The sequence below is a fragment of the Garra rufa genome, chromosome 6, assembly GCF_049309525.1.
Source record: "Garra rufa chromosome 6, GarRuf1.0, whole genome shotgun sequence".
In the NCBI taxonomy this organism is placed as follows: domain Eukaryota; kingdom Metazoa; phylum Chordata; class Actinopteri; order Cypriniformes; family Cyprinidae; genus Garra; species Garra rufa.
This window is the reverse complement of record NC_133366.1, coordinates 32,571,882-32,588,936: the sequence shown is the minus strand read 5'-3', so window position 1 is coordinate 32,588,936 and position 17,055 is coordinate 32,571,882. Positions and strand designations below refer to the sequence as shown.

The 17,055-nt window shown below is 38.9% G+C and overlaps 1 protein-coding gene across 1 annotated transcript in view; it reads left to right on the top strand.

The window, feature by feature from the left end:
* gucy1b1 (guanylate cyclase 1 soluble subunit beta 1) overlaps positions 1–14,040 on the top strand; it is a 57,657-nt gene extending 43,617 nt beyond the window's left edge. The window contains exons 11-13 of the mRNA XM_073841799.1: positions 6,176–6,316; positions 9,320–9,474; positions 12,814–14,040. Of these exons, the coding sequence (XP_073697900.1) occupies positions 6,176–6,316; positions 9,320–9,474; positions 12,814–12,931 (414 nt within the window). The 3' untranslated portion in view covers positions 12,932–14,040. The remainder of the gene's footprint in view (positions 1–6,175; positions 6,317–9,319; positions 9,475–12,813) is intronic.
* Positions 14,041–17,055: the final 3,015 nt, after the last annotated feature.

The window sequence follows — 17,055 nt, the reverse complement described above, 5'->3', positions numbered from 1 at the left end:
AACACTCTCCAGATCTGCTTCACTACTTCTGGGTGAAGCATCCATTCCCCGGGCCTCGGCCCCTGCCTCGACAGGACGTCTGCTCCCACATTCAGATGTCCAGGAATATGGACTGCTCTCAGGGAGAGGAGTTTTCCTTGAGACCACAGGAGGATCCGGTACGCCAGCTTGTATAAGGGGCGTGAGCGGACACCTCCTTGATGGTTTATGTAATAAACTACTGCAGTGCTGTCTGTACGGACCAGCACGTGACGGTTCCTGAGGTCTGGAAGGAAACTCCTCAGGGCCTGGAACACAGCCAACATCTCTAGGCAATTTATGTGCCATGAGAGGTAGTGAGTGCTCCACAGGCCTTGGGCTGAGCGGCCACTCATGACCGCTCCCCATCCAGTGAGGGATGCATCCGTCGCTAGCGTGACGCGGCGACAAGGAGCTCCCAGAACCGGACCCTGAGAGAGGAACCAGGGTTTCTTCCACATGGCCAAGGCACGTAGGCAGCACCGCGTGACTTTGATCTTGCGGAATGGGTTTCCCCTCGGGGAGAACCCCCTGGTTTTGAGCCACCACTGCAGTGGTCTCATGTACAGCAGACCAAAAGGTATCACGTTGGATGCTGCTGCCATAAGACCTAACAGTACTTGGAACTGTTTGACAGTGAGTGACAGGCCTAGCTTGACCACATTTACTGCAGTAAGGATCGACTCGATCCGAGCAGGTGACATTCATGCCTGCATCGTGGTCGAATCCCAAATTACACCTAGATAAGTGGTCTTCTGTAATGGAGAGAGCACACTTTTCTTGGCGTTGAGTCTCAACCCCAACTCTTTCATGTGAGCGAGAACAACACCTCGATGTTGAACCGCTAGCTGTTCCGAACTGGCTAGGATCAGCCAGTCGTCTATGTAGTTGAGTATGCGGATGCCCTGGAGTCGCAGAGGAGCCAGAGCAGCATCCACACACTTTGTGAAAGTTCGGGATGAGAGAGCTAGGCCGAAAGGAAGCACTCTGTATTGGTAAGCTTTGCCCCTGAAAGCAAACCTGAGAAACTTCCTGTGTTGTGGAAGGATGGAGACGTGAAAGTATGCGTCCTTTAGATCTATCGTGACAAACCAGTCCTCGGACCTGATCTGAGACACAACCTGTTCAGTCAGCATCTTGAACTTCAGCTTTTTGACTGAGCGGTTCAGTTGCCTGAGATCTAAAATGGGCCGAAGCCCTCCATCCTTCTTGGGAACAATGAAGTACCGGCTGTAGAACCCGGACTCTCTGTACTGTGGAGGGACCACCTCGATGGCCTCCTTCCTCAGGAGAGTTTCTACTTCTTGCTCCATTACCAGACCCTGCTCGGGGTTCACCAGAGTTGGGAACACTCCGCTGAAAGGTGGCGGCTTGGAGCCGAATTGAATGCAATACCCTTTTTCTACAGTGCGCAGGACCCACGTAGAAATATTCGGCAGTAGTTTCCCTCGAGGCTGGCTTCTGGATTTATTTGAGGAACTAATTCGGTGACCTGTAACAGCGTACTGGCAGGATGCACCTGAACTAGTTTCTCTGAGGACCCCCGTAGGGGTTGCGAACTCTCCAGGTCCGCTACGTTTCCGGGCAGAAGGGCTAGAGAATACTGTTCGCGGGAGACTGCCACGCCCTGTAACACTGGCAGGGTTAGCTGACAAATCTCCTGAGGGCCCAGAGGGGGTTTGGTGACCATAAACTGTGGTGCAACGCAAACCCCCTCGAGAGGGGCTGCCCTCATTGGCCCTGAGACACAACCGTCAGGGCCGTTTAGCCGAGGACTTCTTTGATTGGAGGACAACCCTCAGGTCAGACCTCTTCTTAGAAGCCCCCGACTTAGAGCGTCGCCTGCCGCGCCCTCTAGGCTTGGCCGGAGGAGTGCGGGTGGCAACGCTCTGTTTTTGTGCCTCACGGTATGAGGAGCTCGTACACGGGTGAGGCTGCTCCCGTCCAGCAGCCTCAGAAGAGTAAACGCAGCGAGGAAGGTATGTCTTGAACACCGCCGCCTGCTTGCGGGCCTCCTGGTGCCTGGCGACAACTGTGTCGACCGAGGCACCGAAGAGGCCGGTGGGATGCAGGGGGTGTCCAAGAGCGTGACCCTGTCTTTCTCCTTTAGGTTGGACAGGGTCAGCCACAGATGCCTCTCCGCGGCCACCAGGGCTGCCATAGACCGCCCAACAGCGCGGGCGGTCTCCTTGGTGGCGCGGAGAGCGAGATCGGCCGTACGGCGCATATCCATGACATTAACTTCCTCGCCCTCGCTCAGCTCTTTCAGCAGGTCGGCTTGGTATGCTTGAAGGACCGCCATGGTGTGAAGGCAGGACCCAGCCTGACCTGCTGCCGTGTACGCCTTGCCCATCTAGCTAGATGTCACTTTGAGTGGCTTGGTGGGCAAGGACGGAGCCTTCAAAGACGATGCCAAACCGGGAGACAGATAGCCAGCCAGCGTCTGTTCTACCCGTGGCATCGCCTTATATCCATACTCCTCTGCAGCCCCCACATTCCCGTAGTTTTCAGCGGGACTGAAGAGGCGAAAAGAGTATGGCTTCTCCCATGATCTGGAAAGCTCTTTGTGCAGATCGGGGAAGAAGGGAAGGCTCCGTTTAGGAGGTGCTGACTTTGTCCGCAGGAAGCGTTCATCTAAACGGCTTCGCTGCGGCTCATGAATGTTATGTTCTGCGGGCCAAGCAATGTTCAGTTTGGCCACTGCACTAGTCAGCACCTCAACTTTTCGAGGGCTGACTGTGCGTGCCCCGCTCTCAAGCAGACTACACATAGATTGTGTGTGTCCCCACCAGCAATAAAACGCTGGCAGGGAGGAACGCACTTTCTATGTGGCTGCTGAACTGCTAAAACTCTCTTTAGTTTTTCCCCTTTGGTTTTAGACATATTGCTCAAAATAAATTGGTACAAACTGGCACCGAAAAACAGCAATATGGACAGACACAGACACAGAGCGCTCTCGCTGAAGGACAAAAGCTGCCGTTGGCTTCAAACGCACGTGCTTTATACTTCCTGGTCGCTGACGTCACCGCGCCCGTCTGCTGGGGTCGTCCAGCCCTCCAGAGCCCGCTCGCCCCGAGCGCCGTCCAGAGCCCACTTCTCTAGAGCGCCGTCCAGAGCCCGCTCCTCAAGAGAGCCGTCCAGAGCCGACACCTCCTCCAGCGCGCCCTCCTGCTCGCCTTCCAGAGTCAGCTCGCCCTCCAGAGCCGGAGCACTCTCCCACGCGCCCTCCAGAGCCGGAGCTCTCTCCCGCGCACCCTCCAGAGCCGGCGCTTTCTCCAGCACGCCCTTCCATGCTCTCCTGGGTGGACTATGCCTTAGGTTCCCCCAAGAAAATTTTGAGGGGGGTTGGGGGCTACTCCCCTGATCAGCCATGGCTTCCTAGACTGTTTACCCGGCCATGGCCACCTGGACTGTTTACTCGGCCATGGCCACCTGGGGGGTGTTCCATAAAACAAGTTTACCAAATAAGCTAGGCTTATTTAAGTTAGTCTGACTTATTGTCATTTGATTTGGCTCAAAATAAGTCAGACTAACTGAAATAAGCCTGATTTATTTGGTAAGATTGTTTTATGGAATACCCCCCTTGACTGTTTACTCGGCCATGGCCCCCTGAGCCCCCAGATCTGCCATGGCCACCTGGACTGTTTACTCGGCCCTGGACTGTTTACCCGGCCATGGCTTCCTGAGCCCCCAGATCCGCCATGGTCTCCCGGACTGTTTACCCGGCCATGGCTTCCTGATCCCTCAGACCCGCCATGGCCTCTTGGACTGTCTGCCCTGGAGACCGCCCCTGTATCCTGTGTTACCGCCCCTGTATCCTGTGTTCCCTGTATCCCTGTCTAGCGGTCTCCAGGGCGCCCACCCTCCCTATCAGTATATATGTATATATATATATATAATATCAGTATTTTGTCCTGTCCTGTTCCCCCTCGTCATCCTGTTATCTCGTTTGTAACCACGCCTTGTTTTCTGTGTATTTAAGTCTGTGTCTGATCACTCCCCGCTGTCCGTTGTTAATGTTGCTTCTGTTTGTTTCAGCTCCATGTTCCACGTTTCTTTTCTTTAATAAATATCAGTGTTTTATTTTACTACGGTCTCCAGCATTTATATCTACTCCACATCCTGCTAATACTGTGACAGGTTTTTCAGCATTTGTGTATTTGAACCCTTTTCAACAATGACTGTATGATTTTGAGATCCATCGTTTCACACTGAGGATCATATGCAACCATTACAGAAGGTAATGCTCACTGATGCTCCAGAAGGAAACACAATGCAGGAAACACAAGACTGAATTTGAAGATCAGGGTAAATGTAACTTATTTTTTCTTCTGGGAAACATGTATGTAAGTACAATAAGAAAAATGTACACATCTTCATTTTGTTCAAAAGTTTACACCCCGGCTCTCATTTTTCCTTCTAAGGTATCAGTGAGCATTTGAACCTACTGTAATAGTTGCATATGAGTCCCTCAGTTGTCCTCCTAAGTGTGAAAAGATGGATCACAAAAAAAAAAACAGCAGTGGATCATTCAGGCAACAACACAGTATTAAGAATCAAGTGTATGTAAACTTTTGAACAGGGTTATTTCTATAAAAATCTCTTGTTGGCTATATGTAAACGTATTTTATGTGAAATATCTTATTCAGGTCAGTACTAAAAAAAACATGCATTTTGTAGGATCCCTCTTATTTTGGTAAAATAATTAACATTTTGGAGATTATGCAAGGTGTATGTAAACTTTAGACCTCAACTCTTTTGATCACCCAGCACACACTGGATCGTTGTGTGGAAAAGTAGATGTTTATTTGACTTTAAATTTACTGTCTTCAACTTTGAATACTCGATTCCGCAGTGGCTATGATTTTACAAGAAAGCCAGCACACTCATTCAGTAGAAACAATTGAGAAATTCTAATTTCTTTCCACTAATATTTTTTTATTTCTATCTGTCCATGCTGTCATGCTTACAATGAGTGATTCATCAAAGCAGGAAAATCAACTAAACAGTTGCATCACCCACAAATCCAGTTTCAGCTGAGTGCCAGATGTTTTGCGTAATTACTACTTATGCTATAAAGTGTGAGCTATAATATACACAACAAGTTTAGCTAAAAAATAGAATATGAATTTATAATACCCATAAAATAATTGAATGTCAGTGTTTGTTTTCAGAATAATTTAACTTAAATTTACTCATTTCACAAGCTGGATAAGACTCCTCTGTAGGCCATATTTGGCCCACAAGCAGTATGTCTGACACGCTTGATTTAGATATTACAAATGTATTGTGAGCCTTTTGAACTTCCAGAACAGCCATTACCAGCCATGGTTTTGTATTTTCTGTAGCTTTAATTGAATTAACTTTCTTTGCCTCATATTCAGTACTTTTCCAGCTACACATCCTGTACAATGCTCTCTTAAAAACAAGGGCATGAGAACATGTCCTTGATATACATCCTAGGCATACAGACAAGAATGCACTTCATGTAGCTTTGCTAACTAAACAAAACAGGCGGGTAGAATTTCAAGGCTGGCTCACCAAAAAAAGCAATATTTACTTAAAGCCAGCCGTATCTGTGGTCCAAAGGTCTCATGAAGGACTGGGCTCTCTCTTTAGAGTTTGTTGTGATAGGTAGGTTGGAGAACAAAACACAAGGAGTTAAACTGGAAATGTTTGGAGTGTGAGTCATTAAGAACATTTGGATGAAACAAAAGTGTCTTAAAATTGGCATTAATTTCAGTTTCTAATTTAAAATTATTTATTTTATTTGGCTGTGTTTATATCACCACCAGTTGTCATCTCACACTCAAGGACACAAGATATCTTCAAATGGTTTAATGACTCTGTAAAATTAATTTCTTTCCTGGATATCCATTAATAAATACATGTTGATTAAATGTTACATATATATATATATATATATATATATATATATATATATATGTGTGTGTGTGTGTGTGTGTGTGTGTGTGTGTGTTGAGCAGATGTTATTGCATCAAGTAGGTTAGTGTTAACACTTAAATGTGTTAATTATAAAATTAGGGTAGAAAACTTAAAATATCCAAGTGTCCTTTGAGGTTCATCACACCATAGGCACATTAGGTATTTTTAGCGGTCTCATCAGTTTCTCAAATGTCTCTCTATTCTCTGAAAGGTGGAGACAGTTGGTGATAAGTACATGACTGTGAGTGGTCTTCCAGAGCCCTGCACCCATCATGCAAAATCCATCTGTCACCTGGCCCTGGACATGATGGAGATCGCTGGACAGGTCAAAGTAGATGAGGATCCTGTGCAGGTGATCACTTTTCTTGACCCAGTTACAAGCTTAAACAAAAAGAATGTTTTTTCACATTTTTATGCATAGCACATAAGGTTCTGTTAAGGTCTTTTTGTTCCAGAACATCTTATCAACTTCAGGATAATGTAGTATCTCTTTCAGTCAGAATAGCTGAATTATGTGGACACAAAATTAGAAGAGTGTTTGCTCAAATCTTATCATAGCCTGCTGACTGTAAGATTGAATACCAGTTGAAGTATATGTAATGAAGAACATTACAGCAATATCACACAAACAAGAATGTGTGATGTGGTTGTTCCAGTGCTGCTTTATTAATTGTCAGTACTATTAGAATGCTTGTCTAATCAAATTAGATGACTGAAACTATAGAGAATAGTATAGAATAGTAAGAAAATATATTGGCCAAGAAAATATATTTTACCAATACTGCGGAAGCTGTCGTGCTGAGGGTGCTGAGGGATCTCATGTTGATATACTGTGTCCTGTTTAATATATACAGTTGGAAATAAGAGGGATCGTACAAAATGCATGTTATTTTTTATTTAGTACCGACCTGAATAAGATATTTCACATAAAAGACATTTACATATAGTCCACAAAGAAAAAAATAATAGTTGAATTTATAAAAATGACCCTGTTCAAAAGTTTACATACACTTGATTCTTAATACTGTTGTTACCTGAATGATTCACAGCTGTTTTTTGTTTAGTGATTGTTGTTTGTCTCTTGTTTGTCCTGAACAGTTAAAAACTTCCTGCTGTTCTTTAGATAAGTCCGTCACATCCCACACATTTCAGCATTTTTGTGTATTTGAACCCTTTCCAACAAGAACTGTATGATTCTGAGATTCATCTTTTCACACTGAGCACAACTGAGGGACTCATATGCAACTATTACAGAAGGTTCAAATGGTCATTGATGCTTCAGAAGGAAAAATGATGCATTAAGAGCTGTGGGGGTGGAGGATGTATAAATTTTTCTCATTTTGCCTAAATATCATATATTTTTTTTATTTAGTTCTGCCTTTAAGAAGCTTCAAAAGATACTTACATCTTTCCCAGAAGACAAAATTAGTTACATTTACCCTTACCTTCAGATTCAAAAAGTTTTCACCCCCGGATCTTAATGCATCGTGTTTCCTTCTGAAGCATCAATAATCATTTGAACTTTTTGTAATAGTTGCATATGATTCCTTCAGTTGTTCTCACTGTGTAAAAGATGGATCTCAAAATCATACAGTCATTGTTAGAAAGGGGTTCAAATGCACAAAAATGCTGAAAATTCAAAGAATTTGTGTGACATGAAGGTTTGAACGGTTTGAACTGTTATTTTATTTTATGGACTATATGTAAACATCTTTTATGTGAAATATCTTATTCAGGTTAGTACTAAATAAAAAATAACATGCATTTTGAATGATCCCTCATATTTTGGAATAATAATTAACATTTTGCAGATTCTGCGAGGTGTGTGTAAACTTTTAACTTTAACTGTATATAATTCTAAACAATATTGTAATGAATGTTAGTTCTGGTTCTCAATTTTGGCTGATTTGCATTCCTAGAGTGATGCTCTTCAATCCTTGTCTGTTTGCATGTTCCAAACAGGCTGTCAGGTGCATAATGAGTGAGTAATTGAATCATTTACTCAACTGAATCACTCAGGAATGAATCACCAACAGCTGATATTGCTTTAGCTATATTTGGAACTATTTCAACAGGCCTATTGGGGCTTTCAGAAGATGTGCAGTGTGAAAGGTTGTGGATTCAAACTTGCTCTACTGTTTTTTATTTTATTTTTTTGTCAGTAAATGAATATCAGTAATGGCATGACACATTCTGTTTCGTCATTTCACTGTAATGGATAGGGGATCATGGAAGAGCATTAGAGAAGTGGGAGCTGTGTGCTAGGGCTTTGCCCAGCGCTGCCCTAGAGAACATCTATGCGAATACCTTTGCCAGGATCTGCTTCTGTGCAGAAAGATGTAAAATACTTCATGTAACAAACATAAATGATTTGTAATAACTAGTAAGATGTAGCTTATTTTATTTGCTGTTTTCAAGAACACATGAAGATACACAAATTCACAATTACAGAACATATAACAATGTAACAATAATATAACAAAAAGACAATAATAAAGTTCCTTCAGGAAAAAAAAAAACAGATGCTGTTGCTTTAAATGCACACAGGACATGCAGTATAATGTTTTTTGAACTCACAATATAATACACAAGTATATACTAGTCATTGTGTATTTATAATTTAATACATAAATAAATTCAAAATGTTTAGACTTGTTTAGTGCGCTGCCTCATAGCTTAAATTAAACAACATATCTTGCATATTTCGTATACCCGGCTGATGGGGTCACACAAGCACCAACCCTCCATACTGTCGGTCATAAAAAATGCTCCTGTGGGGATACATGTTAGCCAATGTATTAAGGATGCTTTATGTTTTCTAAGAATAGCTCTAGAATACATCTCAAAGGTGTTAGATGTGGCTGCAGTAAAGTCTCAGTTGGAGTCTTTTGTTTAGCCAGACGACACAGGTTTGTTATTGTATATGCGACTGTTGAAGATGTGCCGCTGAAACACTAAGAGCAGCTAAATTAGAGAGACGACTGTATTAGGCGAATGGCACGGACACTTTCACACAAAGACACACACACACACAAAAGTAAGCACAGTCTGGCAAAGGGAGACACCGTCAGATCATCCTTCCTTTCAATGTTTAAAAATACACCCACATTAACTTTTTTTCTGAACAGTTAGCTCAGCCTTGGCACGTACACATGGCAGAGCGTGTCTCGCATAGAGGAGGAATGTTCGTTGCAATCGCTGGAAAGGCAAATGCAAGAGAGAAATGGAAAAAAAAAACAATTTCTCTCTATAAATATGTCCAAATTATAAAAGACAATGTGAATATTAATAACTAACTAAATTACATATCGTCAGACTTCACACATTTATGTTCTAACTGTTATTTTTGGAGCAGATCACCATTGGAATCCACACAGGAGAAGTGGTCACAGGAGTCATAGGTCAAAGAATGCCCCGTTACTGCCTGTTTGGAAACACGGTCAACTTAACAAGTCGTACAGAGACCACGGGAGAGAAAGGAAAGATAAATGTGTCAGAGTACACATACAGGTGAGACAAACCTTGAATGGCATAAATCTGCGATGTAAAGAAAATGATTGAAGAATGTTTTGCAATGTTACTTTATAATTTGTATTAAATATACTAAGAATTTCTGAGTGCAAATTGTTTCTACACCATTATTTTCACAGTGATTATTTTATGGAAATGTATAAAATATAAAAATATTATGAAAGTATTATAAAATATATATATCAGAGGTTGCGTTAGACTTTAACATTGTCCGTCATTTTGACAGACAGGCTCGTAAAAAATTCTGTCATAATCTATTGCCCGTCATTTTATTTTTCATATTTTAATTATAATAACACATTTAATTATTATATGCCTATCGCATTGGCATTGATTTTGAAGAGAACAGAGACAGATGAACAGAGACTGTGCGTCACTTTTTATGTTCAACACTACACCCCGCAGTGACAGCTTAGGACACTAAAAACAACAAAATACACTAGGGCTGGGTAAAAAGAAAACCTATAGATTTCTTGATTTTAATAGATTCTCTTTTTTATGAACCAATATCGATTCTTTATTCCCAATCAATCTTTTGGTCTATGCTGTTTGTAGTTGATAAATCAATAGTATATAGTGCATCTTCCATCCAATAAATTGCAATAAGCTAAGCTTTGTGTTTTCTTACTTTTGATATGAAACAAAGTCTCAGATTTTAAATTCAAGCAATAAATGCTGTTTTTGCACTCTTTAATGTGGCATGATAGATCGCTGTAGTTTACTTGCCTGTGTGTAATCAAACGCATTTGTGACAGTTTAATTTTTGTTCTGGATCCTGTGCACAGGGGTGGGAATTACTGTTACAAGTTACAATAGATCACCCTAAGTGTAATCTGTCAAAGTGACCTCTGACCTCTGATATATAAATATACAGGGTGCGATTTGCCGGGGGGATGGGGGGGATTATTGCCTAAAAAGACGGGTATATAATGCGCGTTGTTAACAGATTACATAGTTTGGTCAACCTCTGCCTGTGGAGAGAGAGAAAAAAAGTTTTCAAAAGCATCCCCCCCTCAGAGGTTGTGTTAGACTTTTTCATTGTCTGTCATTTTGACGGACAGGGTGGTAAAAATTCCGTCATAATCTATTATGACCCGTCATTTTAATAGTATAATAATACATTTAATTGCTTTTTTTTTTTTTTTTCAAATTTTCATTTTTAATAATGAACCTACAATGCAAGCATACTGTATAGGTTTTCGCATTTATTTATGAAGAGAACAGATGAACAGAAACTGTGTTACTTTTCGTGTTCAATACCACACACAGTAGTGACAAAAACAACAAAACATGCTAGGACTGGGTAAAAAAAATCGATTTCTCGATTTGAATAGATTCTAATTTTTATAGACTAATATTTCTTAAATCCTAATAGATCTTTCTGTATATGCTGTTTGCGAAGAGTAGGCTACATAGTGTGCCTCATTTGTTACTTTCAATATGAAAAAGTGTCAGATTTCAAATTCTGTCCATTTCATTAGAAAATTCAAGTAATAAATACCGTTTTGGCGCTCTTTAATGTGGCGTGATAGATCAATGTAGCCTTAACTGGGTACTGGCCTGTGTGTAATCAAACGCATAGCAAAGGATTCGTAAGAGTTTCTTTTTTTGTTCTGGATAACGTGCTCTGCTGCAACACTGGAGCGCATTTGCCACCAACTGGACAGGGGTGGGAACTACAGTTATAAATTACAATAGATCACCCTCTGTGTGGTGTATTCCGTCAAAGTGACGGACAGCCTTCAGATTTTTCTGTCACTGATTAAAAAATTCTGTCAGTGACGGAACATTTTCGGCTAACGCGACATCTGATATATATATATATATATATATATACACACACACACACATAGAAAACAGTTCTTTCTGATTCTCACATCTGATTGGCTGCAAGAGCAGTGCGATATTCTAGTGATATCGGAACTCCAACCGCTTGTACTGTTTGTATTCATCCGCTTACGGTATTTCTCACAGTGGGTGTCATGGCAAATGTCCAAATCCACCATCATTTTATAAATAATACTGTTTTTGTGTCACGGAATGTAGTTTTAATAGTTTTTAGGCGAGAATGTATTTGTTTAGAATTCAAATATGTGGTTTGTTAATAAAGATAATGCCTACTTGAAAATTTGCTTGGACGTTTTTGGAGATGTAAGCAGCACTCATGAACCTGCCGAGAGCAGCCTTACCTTGGCCAGATCTTCTGAAATTTGCAATGGCTCTGATGTCTCTATAGTGGTTAAAAATGAAATATAATTCATTTTGACTTAATCTAACAGGCAGTTTTTGGTCTCATTAATCTTTTTTTGTTCTAGAGCAAATAGTTTTGGCTGAGGGCAAAAAATCATAACGTTATATTTCATGTAACTTCAGTGCTGTATATCAGAGCACTGCCTTTGTACTTTTGACTGAATTTCCTAGCAACTTTTATGATGGCTGCTGTTGTTGTTTATTAAATATTATTATTCAATAAGTAATAAATAATAGTAGTATTTATTAATCGATTTATAATAAATTTTAAAGACACTCTATTGTTGTTTCTTGGGTATTCACACATGCCGTTGAACTGTTGTATAAATGCAATATCACACTCATAGCAGTGCGATATTACTGTATATTGGCACGCTTGTGAGGTTAATTATATGAGCAATATCACACTCGTAGACGTGAGATATGGCTGTATATCGGCAAGGCTGTGATTCAGGGCGTAGGTAATCACAGCGTGCTGATATACAGCCATATCTCACAACTATAAGTGTGTATTGCATTTATACAACAGTTTGATGGCACGAGTGTGTAAATACATAAGAAACAACATCGTAGTGTCTTTAACAACCTTCTTTGTGCAAAACTACTACCTTCCGCCATGGATTCAAATCTAAGTTTGACAGTTTAACAGCTGAGCCAAAGCCTTCATTACTAATTCTTCAGTTAAATCTCATTAGTTTGAATGTTCACTGAGGAAAGCATTATTTTATGTCATAACATTAATATCCTTTCATCTGTTAAGGATGATTTCTGATGACAACGCTGCTCAGTGCATTTGCTGCATCAAGCTGTTGTTGAAAGTAAAACTAACTTATGTTTACAACAGTGTTTATTTTTCCAATATAAAAGTTTTTACTGCTGACTCGTAAAATCTCTCCTGTTGATGCGAGCGGAGTGATACAATTACAAACCGGTGGACTCCAATATCGCACTCTTATTAGCCAATCAGATTCGAGGACCAGAAAGATCTGTTGTATAAAATATAATACAATATAATATAAACAAAGTTTTTTTTGTGTGAATAAATTGAATGCTGTTATTGTGTTTTAGGTGTTTGCAGTCAGTGGAAAACGCCGATCCTCAGTTTCATTTGGAGTACAGAGGACCTGTAACCATGAAAGGGAAAAAAGAGCCAATGAAAGTGTGGTTTCTCTCACGTAAGACCTAACAGACGCGCCATAGAGCCGCAGCGATGCAATTTTTATTGTGTTCTCAGCTAATGTGCGTCTTTTCTGAAATCTATGAATAGGAGCATACTTTGCTTTCTTCATCAAGATCATTTTATTCTTCCCCTCTCAAATTAAGAGTGCTCTTCAGTGACCCCTGCATTTCAAGTGCCAATTATCTCTGATTCACAGATAATGACAAAATAGGGGGAAAAGGGTATTACAGAGCTGATGGTAAACAGAGCTCTACACATTTTATATAGAAATATGGAGATGACTGTCCATTAGTTATTAATGATACTATTCGAGTGCCAACTATTGAGTAGATTTAATACAGAAACACAACATCTAAATCAATAAAACTGGAACATGGTACAAATACACTATGCAACGTGCAGACGTGCTCATCAAGTGTTTGTTTTCATCTTGTTTTATTTATAGTAATGAATGTGACTGTATTTAGATCACTACCAAACCCAGGATTTTTTTTTTAAATGATTTCATCACTGAGCAAAACATTTTTTTTTGCTTTGTAGTAATGTCTGTGTGTTGATATTTAATATTTAATATTAAGAACCCTACAACTTAGAAAGGCCTTAAACACTATTTTTGTTTCACATTCACACATTAATTACATAATAACCCTGCACATTTCGTTACCGCAATATAGTGTATTATTTTGGAAATACTCAGTTTAACCATAATTCAATTAGCTAGACTCAATTTTTCATGTTTCAGAGGATAATGTGCATGCTGTAAATAATGAAAATGCCTGCACATTGGAATCATATTTACATTCTTACACTGCATCTGAGAATTTGCCAAACGTGTAAATATAACCTATTTTATGATCACAATTTACTATACACTTACACTAATGTTATTGTGTTACTATGAGTAGTTATTGCGTCAATGAATAGACTCTAAACAAGTTTCGAAGTGAATATTAATTATTTAAAAAGTCGATATATTTCATTGGCGTGAGAGTTTGTATTCATTGAATGGCACTGATAGATCTCTGTATTAGAAACCTATCAAGTCACAATGCTTTTATGTACACCTCTGTGTAAAGCATATATTTAAGTCTTGTATTAAAATATTATTTAAAGGATTTGCATAGTCTGATTTGTTTGTGATTGTTTGGATAGAACAAAATAGCATTGTATTGCTATTGAAAGTTTTTTTTGTTTAAATACAAAATATTCAGTAGTCTTTATGAGTCTTAACACTTCTAAACATATTCATAAGTCTGTCTTGCTTGTCAAAACATATGAAAATATAAACAGTCAAATCTAAAATCATATTGTTTTTCATAAAGTCAGACACAGATGCTCAGACTCAGTTTCTTTGTAGGCGGTGTGGTATGAAGAGAAACATTAACAAAAAATATAAATGTCAGGAGTGTACAGATTGATTAAATATACTGAAAGTGTTTATGTAGTGGGAATTGTGAAAAAGCTTACTATGGATCATAATTTTGACTGCTTAAACCTAAGCAAAAACTCTACTACAATATGAGCAGACTAATGTATTATCATCACCAGAGACAAATATTGCCTTTTTACAGTCAGACATTAATAAATACTTTAATAAACAGCAATAAGCTTCTGTGAGTCACTCTCCAAATTTGTCTCAGGTCACTCAACTAATATTAGTGCAACTGTCTCCTTCTTGTGGTACAGATATGCAACTACTTTGTTGCTTCGCTCTGAAAACTACTGAAAAATCAACTTTGCTCCAATTTCTAGGTCTACCTTGAACTTTGATATCACCATAACCCCAATAGTTTTAATATTTACACTTCCCAGAGAAATTAACTTTCAATTGTAGATTACAGATTGTGTAGTTGATCATTACTACTCCTCTGTAGTCAAATACAACACCATGCCAAGTGCAGTAAGACAACTAATTAGGCCATAAAAAGATTAAAACAGAGCAACATTGCATCTGAACAAAGAGTCAATTGGAAGAGTTGATGCCCTAGTGACGGAGTTCAAGTGTAAATCAAAAGATTGTTGGATTACAGCAACCAAGCATGACTTCATCCTGATTAATAAACAACTTTTCATGTTTTATAGAAGAGGAATTGTGCAGGACAAAAAGCAGGTAATCCTACAGGTGAATGAACCAGAGAGACCTCAATGGAGCATACATCACTTGTAACCACATATTATGCAGAAAAAGAAAGAAAGAACTGTGCGCACACATTACTGTTTATAATGTTGGGGTTACTACAAAATGCATGTTGGGTTCATACAAAATGCATGTTGTTTTTCAGAATATTTGTGTATCTGAACCCTTTCCAACAATGACTGTATGATTTTGAGATCCATCTTTTCACACTGAGAACATTTGAGGGACTCATATGCAACAATTATAAAAGGATCAAATGCTCACCGATGCTTCGGACAGAAACACGATACATTAAGGAACTTTTGGAATTTGAAGATCAAGGTAACTGTAAATTGTAAACAATGTAACTTATTTTGTCTTCTCGGAAACATGTAAGTATCCCCTATGTCTTCTGAAGGGCTACAGAATGAAAAAAAAAAAGATATTTAGGCAAAAATTTACACATATTCATTCGGTTCAAAAGTTTACACCCCCGGATCTTAATGCATTGTGTTTCCATTTGAAGCATCAGTGAGCATTTGAACCTTCTGTAATAGTTGTATATGAGTCTTTCAGTTGTCCCCATTGTGAAAAGATGGATCTCAAAATCATATAGTCATTGTTGGAAAGGGCTCAAATACACAAAAATGCTGAAAAACCAAAGAATTTGTGGGACCTGAAGAATTGTTCTGAACAGCAGGCAGTTTAACTGTTCAGGACAAATAACTTGTGAACAACTATCACTAAACAGGTAAAAAAATAAAAATAAAATAAAAACAGCTGTGGATCATTCAGGTAACAACACAGTAATAAGAATCAAGTGTATGTAAACTTTTGAACGGGGTATTTTTTATAAATTCAATTTTTTTTTTGTCTTGTGGACTATATGTATTTTATGTGAAATATCTTCAGGTCAGTACTAAATAAAAAAATAACATGCATTTTGTATGATTCCTCTTATTTTTAGTAAAATAATTAACATTTTTCAGATTCTGCAATGTGTATGTAAACTTTGGACTTCAACTGTATGTATATTTTATATATTACAAAGTATATTTCAAATAAATGCTATTTTCTCACTCTTTATTCACCACAGAATCCTGAAAAAAGGTTCACGGTTTTCGCAATAATATTAAGAAGCACAACAGTTTTTAACATTGATAAGAAGAAATGTTTAATCAGCTTATAAAAGAATGATTTCTGAAGGATCATGGAACAATGAAGACTGGAGCAGCCATTAGGTTGCTGAAAATTCAGCTTTTATTAAATATTTACTATACTTTTAAATATATTAAAGAATGTAAATATATTAAAATGTAATAATATTTCACAATAATGCATGTTACTGTATCTGTAACGGGAGCAAATAAATATGTCCCTAAGAGGCTTCTTATTCTTATTACAAAAAAAAAGATTGCTCTTATTTTGTTAAAATTATTAATACTTTGCAGACTCTGCAAGGTAAATGCAAACTAGTTTTTAGTTTTAGAGTTTTTCTTATCTTTGCTTTCAATGGGACGATATCAAAGGTCTTGCAACGGAATGATACCAAAGGTCATCAAAGTTCTTATGATATTGCACTGTTGTGAGAGATTAAGACTGCGGTAATGATGAAATAAACCATTATCAGAGATTATCATGTCTCTTTATCTTGTCATGGAGTCTCCAGATGAAACTTCCACAACACACTGCTTTGATTTCATATTTGGCAAGCCTTGCACAATTATAGGTTTAAATTTTCATTATTAGTAAATATGCCGCAGCTCTTTTCACTCAACACTTGAATCATTGTAAGTAATAACAGTGAACAGTTCTCAATAAGCTATTGAGTCAAGTCATACATTGCAGAATTGCAATTCGTCAGATAAGTTTCGCCTTTCACAATTCTCAATAGGTTTAAAAGATGTCAAATTACGCTTGTTAAAATTGATTGCTCAAATACGCCATTCATAGTTTCACAGTTGGTTCATGCCACATTAAACCACAACTAGTGAACAGACACACCCTACACACA